This window comes from Condylura cristata, unplaced genomic scaffold (genome assembly GCF_000260355.1).
Source record: "Condylura cristata isolate star-nosed mole 26May11 unplaced genomic scaffold, ConCri1.0 scaffold00001, whole genome shotgun sequence".
NCBI classification, from domain to species: Eukaryota; Metazoa; Chordata; class Mammalia; order Eulipotyphla; family Talpidae; genus Condylura; species Condylura cristata.
The window spans coordinates 12,830,342-12,851,477 of record NW_004567102.1 but is presented as its reverse complement, the minus strand read 5'-3'; the positions used below and the strand labels follow the sequence as shown (position 1 = coordinate 12,851,477).

The 21,136-nt window shown below is 42.5% G+C and overlaps 1 protein-coding gene across 4 annotated transcripts in view; it reads left to right on the top strand.

Annotated features, from left to right (window-relative positions):
* Positions 1-21,136, top strand: part of ADGRF5 (adhesion G protein-coupled receptor F5) — a 106,292-nt gene that overhangs the window by 54,095 nt on the left and 31,061 nt on the right. For all 4 annotated transcript variants that reach the window (XM_004673548.2, XM_012723430.1, XM_012723441.1 and 1 more), the window contains exons 3-9: positions 4,513-4,567; positions 12,923-13,093; positions 15,961-16,134; positions 16,262-16,368; positions 18,072-18,130; positions 18,963-19,105; positions 19,868-20,089. In XM_004673548.2, coding sequence (XP_004673605.1) covers positions 4,513-4,567; positions 12,923-13,093; positions 15,961-16,134; positions 16,262-16,368; positions 18,072-18,130; positions 18,963-19,105; positions 19,868-20,089 — 931 coding nt within the window. The remainder of the gene's footprint in view (positions 1-4,512; positions 4,568-12,922; positions 13,094-15,960; positions 16,135-16,261; positions 16,369-18,071; positions 18,131-18,962; positions 19,106-19,867; positions 20,090-21,136) is intronic.

Here is a 21,136-nt window from a genome sequence, read left to right as displayed (position 1 = left end):
ACTGCTGAAGGGAGCAGCGGGCGGGTCAGGAGAGGTCTGCCACACCATGTGGTCACCTCCGGGGCAGGCGGGAATCGAACTCATGTGAACTCATGTGGAAGTGGCTTAAGCTTCTTTGTGCAGTGCTTTAACCCGCTGCGCCATCAGGGAGGGCCTCTATAGCTTTTTAATATACAACCAAAAAAAGAAAAAAGAAAGAAAAAAGAAAGAAAAAAGAAAAAGATATCAATAGAACAACTCCATTTATGATTGCTTAAAAAAGAGTTAAATAACTCAGCATTAACCTAACTAATGAGGCCAAGAGCCTGTGCAATGAGAATTGCAAGATGCTCTAAAGGACCTAAATAGTGAAATAGAGAGATGGGGAGAATCAATATAATCCAAATGACTAGCCTGTTTAAATGATAAATTTAATGCTATCACCACCAAAATACCAAGATAGTTTTCAAAGAAACTGAACAAAAATTATTATAATATAGATATATGTGGAGCAATGAAAGTTCTCAAATTGCAAAAGCAATCTTGAAGAAAAGGAGAGAAATGATAATCTCGTTACCTGACTTCACCCTAATAACAGGACTAAAACAAATAACTGACACAGAAATAAGTGCGTGAATCAGTGGAAGAGAACTGAAAGTCCAGAAGTAAATACATGCATATATCAGTATTCAGTCTATGACAGAGTAGCCTTGACCACAGAATAGGGAAAGGGCAGGGAGGGTGTTGGGGCCTCTTTGGTGGCGCAGGAATCAAGTCTCAGCATTAGCAAGCTATGCCAGCCACTGCAGCACAAGTTTGATCCCCAACTAGGGAGCTTGCCCACTGGTGCAACACACCTCTCCTGTCTTGCCCGCGGCTCCCCTCAGCAGTAGATTTCAGTCAATCCACCTGTTTTGCTTCCCAATCTGTCTCTGATGAATCCTCTCACCACTGCTCCACCTCTGGCCTATACCCCAGTTCTGTATGCATAAATAAAAATTGGTTAAGTCACACATCAGATCACTCTTTAGCTCCCTATACAAAAGTAAACTCCAATTGTATTAAAATTTTAGAGTTAAGCTCTACAACAATAAAATGTACAGAGGACAACATTAAAAATATAGTCAACAACAAAGATATTTTGGGAGACTCATCCATATGGTAAGGAAAATAAAAATAATTGGGATTAGCTCAAGTTAAAAAGCTTTTACCCATGAAAGAAAATACAAGCAAATTAAAAAGACTTCCTATGGTATAACTGAAAATATTGACACAATAGAAAACTGATAAGAAGTTAATAGCCAAGATATATAAAAAATCCACATGGCAGAACAATAAAAACCAAACCACCTAATTAGTATGTTAGCAGCAGATTAAACAGACAGTTCACCAAACAGTGTGTCCGGAAGGCCAGTAGCCATATGGAAAGATGCTCATCATTGCTTTCAATAGCAGAGAAGCAGGATAAAATCATGATGAGAGGCTACCTCACACCTGTGAGGATGGCGCATATTAAAAGAGCTCCAGGCCCTCCCTGGTGGAGCAGCTGGTTAAAGCACAGTACTAAGAAGCTAAAGCCACTTCAGCACGAGTTCAATCCCCGCCCTGGAGGTGATCCACATGGCGGCAGACCTCTCCGGGCCCGCCCGCTGCTCCCCTCAGCAGTGTACTTCATCAGTCATCCTATTCTGTTTCCCACACTGTCTCTGGTGAAGCCTCTCACCGCCCCTGCACCTCTGGCCTGTACCCTAGTTCTGTATGCATAAATAAATAAATTTTAAGAAAAGAAAAAAGATCTCCACCACCAAGTGCTGGAGCGGATGTGGAGAAAAAGGAACCCCATTACTTTGTTGGTGGGAATGTAAATTGGTACTATATTTTGGAAAACAATTTGGACCGACTTTAAAAAACTAAAAATGGAAATACCATATGACCCACTCCTGGATGTCTAAACCATCAAACCAAAGATACCATACGTTCCACAGTGGACACTATTCAGCCATGAGGACAGATGAAAGGCAGCCAATTTCCAGTCACATGGAGGGAGTTCTAGAGAATGCTCTGTAGTAAAGCAAGTCAGAACGACAAATACTGGACACTTAATTGGTGTGCAGTTTGATAAAATGATTAGAGAAACCAGTGTATATCAGCAAATAATGTGAGGAATCCGAGGTTAAGAGGGAGGCTGAGGAAAGTGCTGAGGGCACATAGGGGAGGTGGTGGTGGGAGGGAGAAGCAACATTTCTCAAAAAATGGCCTCCCGTTGAGGGATTCTGCTGGTTTAAAAGACTCTTCTTGTCCCCAATCAATGTGCTAAGTCAGATTAGGGAAACAGAGGCAAGTGACTTTTACATAAGATTTGAAATCCTCTGCATGGGTGAATTGAAATAAGCCTTGATTTCAACCCACAGCAGCAGGCAGCAAGGCCTCAATTCTCTAAGCCTGCTGGAAAATGGAGAAAATGAAACCCGGACTTGAGAACACTGCCCCCAAATGGCCGCCAATAGTCACCTGCTCCCCCTGGACTGTTGAGTTCCCCTAGACTACTAGGGATGATGAGCAGACAGAGCTTCCTGCTGGATCCCTGTCCCTGCCCCCAGACCCCTGGGAGGACAGAGGCTGGAATGCAGCCGCAGAAAAGCTTTTCCTTCTGTCTGGGCTTGGAGCCAAAGGAGGCTGGGGGAAGCCAAGCAGGAACCAGCCCTATGCATTGACTGTGCTCCTTCTCACTCCTGCACATTTAACTCAGATCATATAACCTCACTGCAAATGAAGCAGTCACTGGGCTTTTCAAATTCCAATCATCGTTCATCATTGCTCTATTCATTTCTTCAAGAACACTGATGAACTATCAGGCACAGTCTCCCCCCAGTTCTTTTGAATAGTTTTCATTGAAACATCGGGGAGGAGTAGAAAGGAGGCAATAGAGAAAAGGTGTTAGGTAAAGGGAGATTGGGTCACTGAGATGGGCCCATAGTTTTGTGGGGCATCTCCTGATAAAATGATGCAATGTCTACATCAGAACACAAACTTTGGATGCAGGCTGTTTGAGTTAAGTCCTGGTTCTGCCATTTATGAGCTGTGTGATCTTAGGTAAGTTATTTGACTTCTCTGAACCTGTTTTCTCATCTGTGAAATATAGATAATAATAATACCTATGTCTGAGAATTAAGTAAATACACATCAAGTACATGACAGTGTTGAATACAGCACAGGGTGATGAATACATCTAAGGAACTGTGGCTTTTGTTATCATTATGATGTGAGGTAACAAGAATGGTTGAACCCACAAATGGCAGAATGGTTCTTTTTCAGGTGGGATTCACAGGTGTGTGGAGTTCAAGACACTCAGCCAGTGGGCTGTGGTTTCTTCTGTTGAGCCCTGAAGAGAGGTAGGGTGGGGGAGCACATCTTTTGTGATACTAATTAGGCTATCAGATTTTCTACAGGATAAGCCCCCAGAGGCATGGAAGAGCTGGGAAACCCATATCAGGTCAGGATTAGGGTTACATTGGCCTCCCAGCAGCAAAGCCAACCACAGTCAGTTCTTAAAGAAGCTCCATGATGAAAAGAGATGAGTTTTACTGTGATGAAGTGAGCAGTATTATACTGATAGAGGGGTCCTTGTGAGGGGTGTCCTCACTATAGCACTTGCTATGGTATCAAAATCATACCCAGTGCTTTACATTTATATTTGAACCTCACAACTTTATGAGGTAAGCCATTTTTATCTTTATAGTATAGGTGATTATGGAGGAGGTTAAGTAACTTGCCCCAGGTCACAGCAGTTTATGGTGGCACTAGGATTGGAAGTCAATCTGCGGAGTCCTTGCTCTCAGCCATTGAATCATAGGAACTAGCTGACGTGTACTAAGGTTTATTATTTACTATGGGTCACATAGCAATCTTACGGAGTCAGTACTGTGATTCAATTTTGCAGAGCAGAACACTGAGGCTCAGAGAAGAAAAGTCATTTCCCCATGGCCACGTAACTAAGTGGCACAACCTTATATTCAGGCAAGCTGGCCTGAGAGCTGGTCCCATGGGCACTGCCACCGAAAGCAGCAATGGAACCAGGTAGTACAAAAGGGACCAGACCAGGGAATGAGAAAATAATTCTAAGCATGCATCATGTCATAACGTACCACCACAGAAACACCGAGGCGAGCACAGGCCGCATGCTGAGAAACATTCCTAAGATGTGTCTAAGTGCTCACTGCCCTGACGCAAGGTTTAAGTCATGGGCAGAAAACACAGGAGTAGAACAGCATAATTTATACTTATAAAATTGCACGAACCTTGAGAAACTCAGAGATGGTGAGTTTTCCACTCCTGCACCGAGAGACGAGTCTATTAAAGGTGAATTCCCAGGCCACACTACACAGGCGACTCATTTCATTTTCCTGACCTCTCACTAGGTTCTACCTTACCTGCAGCCCTACGCTCATCTTTAACATGGTGGAGAACATGAGCAGGAAGTCCCTAGTGAAACTGTGTCTACAAGTCTGATGATTTTCTAAAATGTTCTTTCAGATTCTCCCTGACCTGGAGTCAGCAGAGCAGGAGGCGCTGAGGCAAAAACGAGCGGGTATGTCATCTCTTTGTGTGGCAATCTCTTCTATAAGTCTGATTAAATGACTTTAATTGAAACTTTTTAAAAAGCTGTTCTTCATTCTGTCAGCCAGCACATCAGGGTTCAGTTCCTATGAATGATTGCAAAGGAACTTCATTTTTTACTCTATCAACTGGCATTACACATATCTTAGCAACACGTGACAATGCCCCTTTCTTTCCATCACCACTCCTTACATCTCTATTGACTCTTCTTTATCTAGCCCAGTTTCTCAATAAATGAGTGCTTATCTCTGTCATAGCTGTCCCTCTGTGAGATCTAAAGTGCTTTGTATTGGCTGAGCACCAGCTGAACCCATGGCTCTCCCAGCAGTCTAGTAGGTAAAACTCCTGAATTGATTAGCAGCCTGATTGAGTCATTTTACAGGCAGCCTGTGACTGGGTCTGTTCAGATGTGTGATCTCAAAGAGACACCGAGGAGAGCAGCCTGGCCCTCAGGTCAGCAAAGAAGGGTCTGGTTCCGTGGTGTGGGAACCAGAGCTGACCGCTTCCCTGTGACATGAGTGAAAATGTGACCACATTCATTAAACTCTCAAAAGTACTTAACAACAGGTGATGGATGCCACAGCTATTTCTCTTCCTTTTTCTTTCCTTTCTTTGTTAGTCTTGTGCCATACTCTCTGGGATCCTCTCCCTCCTCCCTTCCCTCCCTGAAGTGGGTTACACACATACACTGTACTTTAACAGTGTAAATATGCTTTAACTTCTGCATCATTACCTCAGAGCATCCCTGACCCCTGTCAGCCCTCCTGCACCCTGTGACAGAAACAGGGTCAGAGAAGTCCCCACTTGGTACTTTGAAAGAGCTTTCTTTTAAAAACCCAACTCTTGGTAGGTGAGTTTTGACTCCAAGTGGCTGCCAGGTTATAGGGTTTGGGTTGCCAACTCCTTAGATGCAGGTGATGACGCAATATTTGTCAAAGTAGTGCCTTCCTGAATTTCCGAGTCCAGAAGTCTGTGACCCAGGTCGACATTATGAGAGTTAGCCCTTGGGGAGGAAACCACTTTTACATCTAAGGGTTTGGCATTCCAAAATTTTTCCAGACGCACTTTCATTAAAAACAATTACGATGATAAATCTCTCTAAAAAGCATGTTTTCCGTGGATTATACATGGTCTCTGGGCTTTGGGGGCTCTAAGTAGTTTTGGAAGTGTTAATGACTCAACCCATCATCTTTGGAAGATGGATTGCCCTTGGTACTTTTACAAAATCACTGAAACAAGGAACTGCCAAGGGAAGGCCACAGATGCCTGGTATGGCTAGTTGCAATTAAGAGACGCATTGTCCAGGGAAACTAGGAAAGAAAGCCAAGGGAAGGATCCAGTGGGCAGAAAGGTTTGTTAACTAGGCGAGATGTTAGGACTGAACTCCCAATTTTCACACAGATGCACGTGTCTCCTATTCTGAAGCCTTAACCCCAAAAGACAGACAAAGGTTGTAAGTGAAAGAAAAATCTGCTAAGAATCTTTCTTTTGAGTCTCTGAACCTAACCTTTAGAGTATTGTATAAAACAATTTTTAATCTTTAATTTTTTACAAAAATGACATTTAACATGGATACTCATATTTATTATGAGTAGAGCACTATGGCCTTCTTTCTAAGTCCCCGCAGTCAATTCTATAACTACATTGAGTTACATGCAGCTATGCCGTATCCGTATTATAGCATACATCATACATAATGTCCATCTACTGGTGCATATTTAGATACATATTTTCATCTAACTGTTTAATCACATGTATATGTATCATAATATGTCACATGCACATATCATATATAATATATAATATGATTGCCTTGCAGGGCTACTGAGCTAACAGTGTTGTATACATTCTAAGTTTTTTGAATGCTAATAGGGTTACCCAGGGATGTGTTGTTTGTTTCCAATGGTTTTTTAAGTTAAAGTTCACGTCAAGGGATTTATTTACAAAAATAATGTTGTGCTTTGAAATCCTGGATATGTTCTGCTTAGGGAAGGTCCTTTGTATCCACTGGATCTGAGTTTGGATCCATCATATATAATGTAGCATTTTAGGAAAATAGTTTCAAAACCCAACTGGGGGAAAGAAGCCTCGACAAAAACCCAGAGGCCAGAATAATGGTGAGAGCAGAGGGGTTACTGCAGGCCAGAGAGAAATAAGAATGGGGCAAATCATCTGCATTGAAACTGATTACCCAAGGAGGTGATTTCTAGTCCAGCAAAGGAGAAGGGCTGATGGAAGCCTCCTGGAGTGCAGCTTACCCGAGTGCAGTGACTGAGTGAATTAGATGAAGAAGAGACTCAGCAGCAGGTACACCAGCAGCTTGGACACCAGCCTTGGCCACTCGGATGAAACAGGAAAAAAGCAGAGGGAATGCTGTGAAAGACATTTTATGCAGAGGGCCAAAAGGACTTGGTGACAGATTTGGGGTTAAGGGGGGCAATGATCCACAAGACTCTCCATGAGGTCACAAACTCCAGACCTGAGTAGTACAGATAGAAACCTGACTTGGAATGAAAACTTATTTTGGAAGATTTCTGGTTGAAATTGTGCCTAAAGGGGAATTTATTGAGACTGAAAATGGACATTTATCTGTTAGAAGTAACACAAACAAGTCTTTCCTGTCCATTTGTGAAATTCTCCAGCTAGCCTTCCTTGCTTAACTGGAAAGGTATTTGGGCCCTGAGCAGAATAGTCCCTGTTCGTTCTTTGGCTTCAAAAAGAATACTGGGAGACAAAATATTGAGATGGAGCCAGGGTGGAAGCATTCCAGGAGGTCCTAGATATGCTAAAATCCCTGCCTGCCCACATTTAATGAGAGCCAGCTACCTACCAGATTGAGTTTCTAGAAATCCTACCTTTCTGCCGAGTCTGGCCTTTCTTGATCCAGATTCAGGATCTGCACTTTCCAGAATAAGGAACAGATTTGGTGGGGTTTGTGGCTCTCATCTTTCTTGTGATAATGTGTAGAGAGGGATGGTGACAGTAACATGAGAAGCCTCGCAACTCTGGGTGTGGTGCTTGGGTTTGATTTTAGGGGAGATCTTTAGTGTTTAACATATATTTTTTTAAATAATTTTTGATTAGTATTTTCTGTTGGTAAATTTAACTGTCTCAGAAGTGAGATCTGATCGGAATATCATTAGTTTTTCTTACCCTACCAGTAGACATCTACATTGGGTACAATGATTACATTGACTACAGCCTGAATAATTTTTCCTACCTGCTGCTGCATGGATACTATATGCCAGACAACATGTATGGGTTTTCATACAGTAGCCCTTTACCACAACGGTGCAGAGAAAATGTTACCTTTAATTTACACATGAGCCAGGTGTGACTTAGCCACAAATGTGCAGAGAAAGGCCACCCCTAATTTACAGATGAGTTTGGCGTAACTCACAGAGGATAAATTACCTGCCCAGATAAGCATTTATCCTCCCCGCATTTACCCAGCTCTTTAAGGTCCATGATCATAGTTTTCCACATATGCTTCTGGTACTTGCCAATGAGATTCTATTTTGTGATTCCTAGAACTGCTTTGTAAAGAAAGAAGCGTTGACAGCATTGGGAAAATCCCTTCTTGTGGGACTAACCTGGATGATTTGGTTGGAGGAGGAGGTAGTAGATTTGATTCCCTTATCAGACTTACCAGCCTGGGGTTTTATGGCCCACTGCTTGCCCCCTCCCTTCATCCACATCTACTAGGCAGTCACCAGGCAGGTGCCTTTCCATGAACAATCCTCTCCAAAACCGGAAGGGAGAACAGGGTTCTCAGACTCTGCTCAATAGCATGTAGAGAATGCTGTCAAATTGCCACCTCGTTGACATGTCAAGAAGCAAGCAGAAAAATAGTTATCTCACACTTACGTGACATTTACCTGCTATGGGACCCAGGAAGAACAATAAAAGAATCAAATCTTCAGTAATAAAAAGGCATTGCCCCTCCCAACCTTCCCACCAGGTTCTCCCTGGCGGTGCAACAGGTTAAAGTACAGCACTGCAAGCTAACCTCCACCAGTGAGAGTTCCATCCCCTGCCCCGGAGGTGACCCACATGTATGGCAGATCTCTCCTGACCCGCCCGCCATTCCCCTCAGCAGTGTGCTTCATCAGTCTGCCTATTCAGCAGCCAGCTCTGAATCCATTTACTGCCCCTGTACTTCTGGCCTGTACCCCAGTTCTGTATGCATAAATAAATAAATCTTTACAATAAAAAAAAGCATTGCCCCCTTTGGCCAGAAGTAAACTACACCAACCTAGTTGTTCCTTGATGAAGTCACAGCAAGCTTCATTCTTTTTTTAAAATTATTTTTATAATCATTTATTTTACATCATTTTGTGCATTTTTCCATCTCAGTTGTAATCACCTGTGTGCTGTCACCATAGTCCAGTGCATTTCCCTCCCCCCACTGTTTTTGATCCCATTCCCCGCTCCACCCCCACAAAATGTCTCCGGTATAGAGCTGCTCATTATTATTATTATTATTTTCTTGCCTAGTCTGTTATTCTCCTGCTAAGGCTTCATTTTTTTTTTTTTTACAGGAGAATGCTTAATTTATGTATCCACTTAGTCTTCAATTTCTGAGAAGCCATAATTCCTGTAGAGTTGTCAGATAAAAATGGGATTGTTTACTTAAACAGCTGTGATTAAGACCCAGAACTACTTGTCACAGCTTGTGGCCAACTTTCAAGAAATGTCTTTTTAAGATAAGTGAGGTGTGGCAGGCAGTGATTTATGGGGAGAGAATGGGGCGATCCTGGCTAGGTGGTGTCTCCTGGGTTGGCTGCTAGGCCTCCATCTGTGATGCTGAGGACACCTGGAATGTGCTACCTTCCAGTCGGCCATAAGTGAGTCAGACAAATTACACCAGAGCAAAGGATCCAATAAAAGGAAACTCTTCAGATGATGTGGAGTCAGATGGCCAGCCACAGCAGAGGAAGGGCCTTTGAAAGACACACTCATTACAGAGGTGGGGAACTCTCTTCTATTCTTCCTTGGTCCCTTGCTGGCCGGAGCAGAACAGAAGAGTCACTTTCCTAAGCAGTGACATCTCCCATTTGGGAGAGATGAGGCAGACAGGTTATATTAGAGCTCCCATACAACTCCTTTACTTCAACAAGAATAGGTAACCGGCCCTCCCTGGTCGTGCAGCGGGTTAAAGAACAGCACTAAGAAGCTAAAGCCACTTCAGCACGAGTTTGACCCCCACACCAGAGGTGACCCACATGGTGTGGCAGACCTCTCCGGACCTGCCCACTGCTCCCCTCAGCAGTGTACTTTGTCAGTCAGCTTGTTCTGCTTCCCATCCGTCTCTAGTGAATCCTCTCACCGCCCCTGCACCTCTGGCCTGTACCCCAGTTCTGTATGCACAAATAAATAAATCTTAAAAAAAAAAAGAATAGGTAACCTTAGAAACTGGTGCTTTCACTAGCAGTTGCAAGTTCACATAGATTGGAACTCACTAAAGTCAACAAGTTTTCATCATAGTTATTTTATGCTTTTGATTCAGCTCATTACAAAATCTCAGTGGAAGAACTGCCACATCGTTAGTAGGGGACGATGGCATCCACAAATCACCACGTGCTTCCCAGGCAGCAGCTTCTCCTGGTTAGATCTTACATTGAACGAGAAGGTGGGCTCAAGGGTAGACATATCACTGCCCTCTGGCAGGCATTACTGTGGAGCTGGGATTATCATGGGCTCAGATCCTGGGCTGCAACAATGCAGGTAGTGAAGTGGGAGATCGGGATTGTTACTGACTTCACTCATCTGAGAAGCAGCCACCAGGAAATCTGTTGACATTCATGGGAAGAGAGTAGACTGATCACAGTGTAATGGATCCTGGAGCTAGTGAATCCTCTGGAGGTATAAACATTGCTGCTCTACTTTTCAGGAAATGTGCTCTAAGGCCAACCTTGTAAATACCATGCAGCCGCCCTCCTTGCAAGTGTTCCCAGTGGGCAACATACTGTGTCTAGAGTTAGGAATAAAAAATTAGGATTAGTGCTTCTTCTAGAAAACTTGTTTTCATCACAGAGCCATTTGAGAATCAGAAAGAAAACAGGAAATTTGATGCAATGCCATAGTATCAACACACAAGGCTATTCTGCACTGGGTTTTAAAAATTATATTGTTCTATTTGTAAATGTGTTTTTACAAGGGGAAATAGAGCTTTCTTAATTTAAAGAAACAATAGCTCACAACTTTAAGTGAACAAGTGTAACAGCTTTCTGCAATAAACACTTAACAATTGGAGTGTCCCATAAAACATTTACTCTGTCATAGTGTTTTATATTGATAGTCCCAAACATTTAAAACATGTATTTTAAAATGATGGGAGAATTACTTACTTGTATAGGAAACAGATATAGAATTGTATGGTAAACTATACATCATACTTCCAGATTTGACTTAAGCTTTAAAGTAATGATTTTGTGAGTATTCACCTCTTTTTAGCTCATTTAATTAACAAGATAAAATAAACTACAACTTGGCTTCTCCAAGCTTTTGTATAGGAAATTCTCTTTATTCTTTGAAAGTTCTTCTTTAGCTATTAAATGTGCCCAGGCTTCTGTCCAGTTGTGTTTCAGCCAAGAATGAGCAATTCTGGCCATAAGAGAAGTGAACTGTGACTCAACTCAGAGGCTCACAAGTTTAATAAGAATTGATTGGACATGTAATTATTACATGGTGAGGTCCATGCCAGAGAGAGTGAGTAAGACCATGAGAAGTAAAAGAACTAAGTGCTTGTCCTTGAGACGTTTATAAGTATGGACCAGACATGATGTAATATGAGAAACTATGAAGGCACACTCATATATGTGTATATGCATATGGCTACACATACATAAATATATACATGTGTATATTTATAGTCTGACTTGCCTGTAGTTGAGCATTAAAGTGCCAGTTGGTCAACAGCTTCCAGAAAATTTACAAAAGCAATGAGAAGCTGATGATCTTTTTTTATTTTACCTTCCAATTGCCAGTTTTGCTTTCGGAAACTGGAGATAAAGAAGAACAAAGAGGTTATGCTGTGTGCATAGGCTAAGTGCAAAGGGAATTAACTGGATGACTTTTCCCAGAGCTCTTCTAACCACGCATGTTCACAGTGTCAGCTGAATGCTGTTGGAAACACACTGACTCACTCCAGTGAGTCAGGGCCATTGCACCAATTGTATGAACTCTGCCAAAGCTTCCCTGTGAAGTCTCCGTGCTTCTATTTTTTCCCCATTACAGTCCATTCTCCCTCACACAGCAGTTCTTGGCCTTAGACGCCAAGGGCAGTGTGGGAAGAGAAAGGGCAAGTTCTGAGTTTAGCCTGTGAATTTCTCAAATGGCCAGGCACCACAATACTAAGACCTGACAGGTCAGTTTCCCTTCCCCTTTAAATAGAAAAGGCATAAAGAGGAAGCACCACCCAGAAGGGGCTAGGTGGTGGGTGAGTAGGCAAACTTTTTTCCTTTGAAAAGAATTGTTGAAGAGAAAGGATGCCTTGAATGATCTCCACAAACACAGGTTTTGTGGACTCCACCCCCACTCCAGATCAGAGAGATCCAAGACATAACGTCATCACCACCAAAGGGATGATTGCTGGGGACTGAGGGTGGAGTTAAGCAGCCACACTTGGTACATATATCCAGACGTGTGGGCCTCGGGGGGGTCTCTTGGCTTATTTTTTTTTAAGATTTATTTATTTATGCCTAATAGACAGAAGTGCAGGGATAGGTATGAGAGGATTCACCAGAGACAGTAGGGAGCAGAACAGGAAAATCAACTGAAATACACTGCTGAGGGGAGAAGCGGGCAGGTCAGGAGAGGTCTGCTATGCCATGTGGGTCAGCTCCCTGGCCTGGAATCAAACTGGTGCCGCAGTGGCTGGGGATAGCTTCATAGCATTGTGCATTAATCATATGCACTAGCAGGGAGGCCCTTGGCTTTTGGTTTTTCACCAGCTCTCAGCTGCTATTAGGGCCCCCTCTCAGCGGAACTGGTAGGACACATTCACCAACTTATCACCACCTTTGCCTCCCTGAGTTATTCATTTCTTCATTTCCCTTTCTTTTGTAAATAAGCCCTTTATTAACCCTTTTGTGTGTGCCTGCAGTTGAGTCTTATTGTTAAGTCCTTTATAAGCAAGCGGTAAGAACCCAGTCAGGCCACCCATTTCATATCGGGATTGCCCTGTAAGAGTTTCACTAAAAGTTCTGAAAGGATGATGTGTTCAGTGTGCACATTTGCCCATTATTATCTTTTAATGTCAAAGTAGCGATCATGTTCTCTAACACCCATGAATTCGCACAGCTTTCATGTGCTTCCATTTCAGTTGCTTCAGGTAGTCCTGCTTTCAAAGATTATACTGTTGATATTGAGGTCAGTTTTGAAAATGCCTCATTCCTGGAGCCTATCAGAGATTACTTGCACAGTCTCAGCTTTCCAGTTCAACGTAATGGCACAGACCTGACTACCAACATTTTGAACATAGCGGTAACAACAGGTGAGTAAAAGACCCATGAATTGGGCATCTCATGGGTCTGAACTCAGTACTGTTAGAGGACATTACACTTAGTAGGCATGCGAAATGACCCAGTAGGTCTGCTGTGTGATTTTATGACCACATGAGCTTTCCAGAACCAAGTACCTACTGGTAAACACAGCAGCCAGAGTCTCCTTATTGTATATAGTAACCACATGTTTGTTTAGTGGTTTTTGCCTTTGTTGTCACAAAGTGATCCCAAGGTTTGGCCAGGTCCTTCCTGACAAGTTACTGGATTCTTTGACTGCAGGCAATCAGTAGGTATAGTGAAGGCTGGTTTAGCGTATTAATAGGAAGCAAGATCCCTTGTTTTTGGCATCATAGGTGAGGAAGTAAGAACCAAGTGCATGCCTGGATCAGAAGCATAGCATGACACAGAATCCCAGGTCAGGGACTTTCTGGTCACTGACTCCTTTCAAGATTGTGCTGGCTCTGTTAGGGGCAGAAAAGGGCTCTCATGCACTCCCCCAGAGGAGTGCAGCTGTAGTTCAGGCTATTGCTTTATTGCAAAGACCAGATAAGTTCTGGCAGGTTGGGGGGTGGGGGTGGGGAGATGCTGGGAAAGTCTTTTTAGCTACAGTGCCCCTGACTGCAAAAGAAGGAGGGAGGAGTTCCACTTAGTCTGGGAATTGGGAGCAGAGGTGGAAGCAAGGTGTGCATAATTAAGACCCCTCTCCTCCAGAAAGGGAAAAATCCTTAAAAGCCTTACAGTTTGACTGCCCAGAGCAGCTCTCCTATATTCTGTCCCCTAACTTCCTAATAACATTTGTTGCTGGCTTTATTCTGGTGTTTTCCACTAGATGCCAAGGACTCTCAGTATCATGGTTCCCAGGGGCTCTCCTTTCTCTTGGGGGGACCCTCAGTGAGATGCCCCAGAATCTGTGAATTGCCACTGGTCCTGGTCCCATACAAGTTTATTGTTTTGTAAATGAGAAAACACTAACTGATATTGGAGTTTGTTGTGCAAAAAAGGAGCTTCCTTGACCTCAAGTGGCTGCCTTATAGATCCTCTTGGATGCAATTTCCATCAAATTTCACCATTACTGTTTCTTTGATCAGGTACCAATGTACCTTATAAATCATCCAACCCCAGAGAGCTGTGTTTCTCAAATGTGTTCGTACAGAGGAATCAATTCCACAGAAAATCTCACAAAATCAATGTATGTAGTTGCAATATAGGAAACACCTTTTATGTTCTCACTCAGCACAGATATTCCATAAGATCATTTCCTCTAAATATTGAGAAAATAAATTATTTGATAGATCTTTAGACTTTTGTTTGTTTACACTTTTTCTTTAATGGAAACCTTTGGTGTCTGGGCCAGAGAGCAAATCTAGTAAGTAAAACAGATTATCAAATATTCAAGTAAGTCAGCAATATATTTTTATTTGTGATTATGCACACTTGAGATTTAGTTGAATGTTCAGTTGAGTGTTAAGTATATTGAATAAGCACATACCAACACACTCTTCCTGATTTATTTGTTCTACTGGAAGTACAGGACTTCAAGGAACACTACACATTTTAGAGACTTGTTAAATCAAATTTACAACTTGGGTTAGTCAGTTTATTTATTTATTTATGCAAGTGACCTTGGAAAATTTAAGTTATCCTGCCTTCTAGCCTTGGTCATTTGCATGTTGAGAGGGTAAATTCCTTCTGATAGTTAAATAAGAAAGCACAGGGCTCACAGACAAGCAGGATTGGGGGTGCATTGACTTCAGGGAGGAGGTAGAAGGGATGTGGGGTGTAGTGAAGTTAGAACTATGACCATAATACAAATGAGTGGGTAGTTTTCCTGAAGGTTTTTGCTCTGTAGGTATTTCCCTCGGTGCCTGTCCCTAGATAATAAGTCAGTTTTAGAAACAAACTCAAAGTTCTTTATTTTCAGAGCATTTCTCAATGTCCCCCAGTGGGATCAGAATTTGTGGGCTGTTCACAAATGACTTGAATGTAAATAGCACAACGTTTTTGTATTTTATATTCTATTTGTTGTATGACAATTTATCCCAAAACCTAGCATCTTAAAATAAAAATAAATACATGCACAACCTGTGATGCCACATGGTTTCTGAGGGCCAGAAATCCAAGCGGAGCTAAACTGACTGGCTCTGGTTCAGGGTCTCTCATGAAGTGACAGTCACGCTGTCAGTCAGGTGGAGCTGCAGGCATCTGAAGGCTCATGGGTCATGGGACTCATTGAATCCAGGTCCAAACTCATACATGTGGTTGTTGGCAGGATTTGGTTCCTCACTAGTGACCGGCTGGACACCTTAGTTTCTCACCATAGAAGCTGCTTCATAAAATGTCCTATCACTGTGGCAGCCTGCTTCCCCCTTCACTTCCTAGAATGATTAGCAACTAAGAGGGAAAGAGAGGGAGAGAAGCTAACAACCAAGAGAGAAGTCATAGTGTCTTTCACAAGTTCATCTCAGAAGTGATATGGCATCACTTCTACTATATTCTTTTGTTCACATAGAACAACCTTAGCATAAACATGAAATTGCAAAAGAATGTGAATACATAGAGGCAGGGATGGTCAGGGTTATCTTGGTGGTTGGCTACCATATGCTCTACAAGTCCAGGAATCATACCATGGTATGATCCTAGGATCCCCTGGAAAAATAGGCACAATCACCTGCTAGATGGTCCTGTCCACCAATATGGTGCCTTGTACAGGAGTCATGAATCTCAGGCAGCACTATAGAACTTCCTAGCAGAGCAATATGGAATCAAGTTTAGATGTGCTGTGAGATAAATACTTGCAGTCAATAAATGCAAAAGTGATAACTACCCTCTCTCTCCATGCTCTTCCGGTTGATGATAGTCTGCAGACCTGCTGGAAATGAAATCTGGTGCTCGTGTGAAAAAGGCTACCAGTGGCCTCCGGAAAGATGCCTCCATAATCTCACTTGCCAAGAGCAGGACAGCTCTTCAGGGCACCCTTGCCATTGCCTTAAAGGACCACCTCCCGAGGGACCTTTTTGTCAGCTCCGGGGAGGTGAGTAGCTGCTCACTAAGTGTTTGTTGAGTGGCTCTTGGACATCATTTGAACCATATGTTTCTCTGTCTTGTGGATATCCAAATACTAACATGAGATTTTAAATATTGCTTATGTTTTTCAGCAGATGTCACCCTGAGAATGTCGGTCAGACTCAATGTGGGCTTTCAAGAAGACCTCAGGAATTCCTCCTCTGCCCTCTATAGATCCTACAAGACTGACTTGGAATCAGCAGTAGGTTTTAGCCTGAGGAATCTCTTAATCAACAAACTCTGGGTTTAACTGAATCTGTTGCACTCACAGTGAATAATTTGCTGGGATCTGTCAGAATTCATGAATGTGGATGTTAAAATTGTTCCTACACACCTGGCAAGATGAGTTGAGAAATACTCACATCAGGGAGTGAATTTGTATCATCTTGACCTATGTAGGTGGAATATCTTTCAAAGATGGAGTTGATGCAGATAAAAACTGATGTCATTAATCACTGGATTCTAATCAGAAGTTCAATAATCTGGTCTAAGAGCACCAATGGTCTCATTAAAAAAAAAAAAGTTTATTTATTTATTTATGCATACAAACTGACTGAAATACACTGACTGAAATAACACTGCTGAGGGGAGCAGCAGGTAAGACAGGAGAGGTCTGCTGCACCATGTGGGTCAGCTCCCTGGCTATGGATGGCTTCATAGTACTACACTTTAACCCTTTGCGCCACCAAAGAAGGCCTCACTGGGCTCATTTTTATTCATCTTCACATAGCACATGAATAAAACTCTTAATGCCTTTTAGGTAGAGGTGCCAAGAGGCTGCATAGATGTCCCTTAGATATTTACACTTAAGATATTTTCACATTTACTCATGTTAAAATAAAATATTACCTGAGTTTTAGCTGTGTGCTAGATACTGTTCTAAGAGCTTTACAATGAATTAATTTCTCTAAACCAAAATCTTTGCTTGAGTTAACTCACTGGGAACACAGCTTCCTGACAGACATGATGGAAAGTACCATGGGAAGGCCGAGGTCATGGCTGCCCTAAGTCTCTAGACAGCAGCCCCTGGCCTCAGGTCAGGAGTAACTCCCACTCTACCTAGAGCTCCATGCACATATTTTCTATGGGTGCCATGGTGAGATGCTGATTCAGAAGAGTTTGTGGACATCTGATTTGCATACCTAGTTTGTCATACTGTTGCACACCATGAGAACCCTCCTCCTACACATATCACCTACTAAATTACATGCATTTGAGGAAAGAGAGCTATACATTATTCTTTTAGTCACACCCATCCAGGTACCTGGCCCAGAGCTTTGCACTTGCATCTGCTCTGTACATATGACTTGAATCAAAATGAATCTCCTGTGGATTTGGCATTCACAGAAACAATGTGCAATAGAAATGTCATCCAAAACCACAATGATTAAAACATGGCTGCAATGTTGACTGAGGGATCAGTCAGGTGGCAGTCATGAGAATACCCTTCAGATCTCCCGCTTTAGGGAATGCAATTGGCCAAAGGCCTCTGAAATGCGTGGTGGTAGTGCTGCTGGCTAGAAATGAAGGAGCACAGCCTGTCTGTGTCTGACAGACAGACACTTCGAGACAACTTTGAAGATCTAGTCAAACCTTCCCAGATTTAGTTTAGGGCCCTTTCATTCAACCCGCTTCCTTTTCTCTTTCACTGGAGGTCTGACGGCTCCTTCTGTCGCTCCTACCCCTTCCCCAATTTCCTTCCTAGGCAGTTCCCTAACAGTTTGTTTCTTGGAGAACACAGGTTGACATGAGTAGCTTGGAATTACATCTCTAAAGATGCTGATTCAGCTAACAAGATACAAAGAAACTTTACCCAGGGTGAAAAGAAATATTAGGGTCCTGTTGTTTCAGATCTGTTGGCTTCACTCTCACAGAACATGATACTTGTCTTGTTTTGTTTTCCAGTTCCAGAAGAGTTACCGTATCTTGCCAGGTTTCAAACTGGTGACGGTGACAGGGTTCAGGTAAGAGTGCTGTATTTGGGTCATTTTTAGCCAATGATAGAAACCAACATTAGCAGAGGAGAAAAATCCCATTTGAGAGACTTCATCTGAGATGTTCATTAGGGGCCCTTGGATAGAGGTGCAGACAATGCCATTGCTGGGACATTGCTGGGACCTACAGGAAACGAAATACTGAGAACAGAGAATTACTCCTCACTGATGCACCTACTTAGAAGAGAGATGAAAGAAAGACAGATATATTCTATGCCTGTAAGAAACTTGCAAACAAAGATGCTGGTTAAGCTGGCAGCCTAGAGAGTTCAGAAACATAAAAGTGGAATGATGTCATGCAGGGATGCTTTTCTTCAAGAAAAACTGTCCATCCAGAGAGGATCACTCTGCATGCAAATGGCTCCCCCTGGAGTTGGGCACCAGGACATCATGGCATGGGTTTCACAGTGCCCCCTCCCCCAAGTTAGTTGTGAATCTGAAAATTAGTTGTGTTTACAGAGAAATTCAGCATTTTGACTTTGCTTGCCATTCCTGTTAACTGGTAACTCTGGGCCATCTGGAATATATGACAGTCCACATTGTGGCTGAGATCCTGAGACCAGCTTATATAAATGAGTTCACTCACCCCTGAGGTTATTTCATATAGGTTCACATTTGAGTGTACAAGTTCAATCTTAAGACTCTCAACTAAGCTTGAAAACAGTTTTATGTCGGTGAACCCGTAAGGATAAAAGAACCTAGGCTATTGCTGTCATTTTTGATTTTTCCATGCAAATGAGCCAGAAAGAGCTAGAATCTTCCAGGTCAATGCTGTTTTATTGAACTAATCATCTCTTTTTAGGCCTGGGAGTGTGATGGTGACCTATCAAATTCAAACTGGAACAGCATCACCTGAATTAATTCATAAAGCCAATGAGCAAGTGAAACAGAACCTCAATCAAACCTACAAAATGGATTACAGCTCCTTCCAAGCTGTCAATAGTAGTAAGTAGAACACAGTACTTTTCTCATGCGTGATTCTATTTGGATAAGTGATAGTGTTTATCGTTGTTCTTAAGCATAGGACAGCACACTAATGCCTTGCAGCAAGATCTCCAGTTCCTGACATGGAGGTTTATGCCATCTTCCTGCTCTTAAGCCAGAGTAGCACCTCCCAGCCTGGCCAGTATCACTGCAGCTGCAGAAGGCAATGTGTGCAGAAGGCAGAAATACTATAAAAGGGCCATGGGTATTAGGTCTTAAAAAAATTCTTATTTCCCAAGTGGACATTATTATCAAAAGTGAAGCTGTTTTCCCTTTTTTTCAATCATCAAAGACATAGGGAAGAGTTTTTCAGTTAGCAAGATACAAGTTACCAGTCAGAAACAGTTAATAATTTTCAAGTCACTAACAAAGAAAACTGATGTTTTCATTAGCATGCATGGTTTTTTCATAAGCAAAAGTGCAGGTTTCTTCCAGACCTTCTGAAATTCTGCAAATAGCTTTGAGATTTCCACTGCTATCAAGGAGAATGCTTAAATGTGCAGAAATTACACACTGGACTCCTAGTCTCGGACTGGCAGGCTGCAAATGTTTGGCTCTCAGAGATCAGCTGCCCCAGGAGGGGGCCAGGAGTACACACGTCTTCTAGATGGCACCACGGATCTGTAGTGGGGTCTTCTGGGAACCCTGTGGATGGCTCTGTGGAGTGGGGTCAATAACATTTATTTGCTTGGGGATTTTAATACATTTTCTTTGGGTTTCCAGATGAAACAAAGTTCTCTGTTATACCCGAAATCATCTTTGAAGGGGATACAGTTACTCTTGTGTGTGAAACTGAAATTCCATCCTCCAACGTGTCCTGGCACCATGTCCAGGGTCGCTCAGACATTCAAAACAGCAGTCAGTACGAGGTTTATACTTCTGTGCTCAACAACATGACCTCCGTGTCCCGTCTCACTATTTATAACATCACTAAAAGAGATGAAGGTGAGTTTCTAGCTGAGAACTGGTTCTAGAAAAGGAGTGATAAATTCTTGAAGAGGCAAGCCATAAAATAGCCTTCTCTCTTATAAAGAAGTCCTGCCACGACCCTCCCTGGTGGTACAAAGGGTTAGGATGCAGCACTGCAAGCTGACAGCAGCTGCTTCAGTGCGAGTTCCATCTCTGGCTCAGGAGGTGACCCATAAGGCAGACCTCTCCTGACCCACCTGCTGCTCCCCTCAGCAGTTGACTTCATTGATCTGCCTGTTCTGTCCCTTCTCTGTCTCTGGTGAATCTTCTCACCACCCCGGCACTTCTGGCCTGTACCCCAGTTCTACATGTATAAATAAATAAATATTTAAAAAATAATAATAAAGAAGTCTTGTTTTTCAAAATTGAAAATTAATCCCATGCTCTATGAGTTAAACAAACATATTCTTGGGAGACAAATACAATCTTCTGCATTTACCCAGTTTATGAGCTGCATTCTGAAACAAAAAGCAGACTCTCTTTTAAATTAAAAAAGAAAAATTAGGGCCTCCTTGGTAACACAGGGGTTAAATTCTCAAAGCAGTGAAGCTATTGCCAGTCACTGTGCATGATTATGATCCCCAGCCAGGGAGCTGACCCACATGGCACAACAGACCTCTCCTATCCCACCCACTGCTCCCCTCAGCAGTGTACTTCGTGGATCTGCCTGCTCTGCTCCCCACTCTATCTCTGGTGAGTTTTCTCACCTCCCCACCCCTCCACCTCTGGCCTACACCCCACCTCTTGTATGCATAAATAAATAAAAAAATTTACAAAAAAGTTTAAACAACTATGTTGAGATAGAATTGATGTACAATAAATTATAAGCATTTCAAGTGTACATTTTAATAACTTTTGATTTAATATACACCTTTGAAGCTATCTCCCTAATCAAGAGAGTGAACCCATACATCACAAGAAAAGAAACAACTTTTTTTTTTAATTTTTTTTTAAAGATTTATTTATTTATTCATACAGAACCGGGGTACAGGCCAGAGATGTGGAGGGTGAGAGGATTCACCA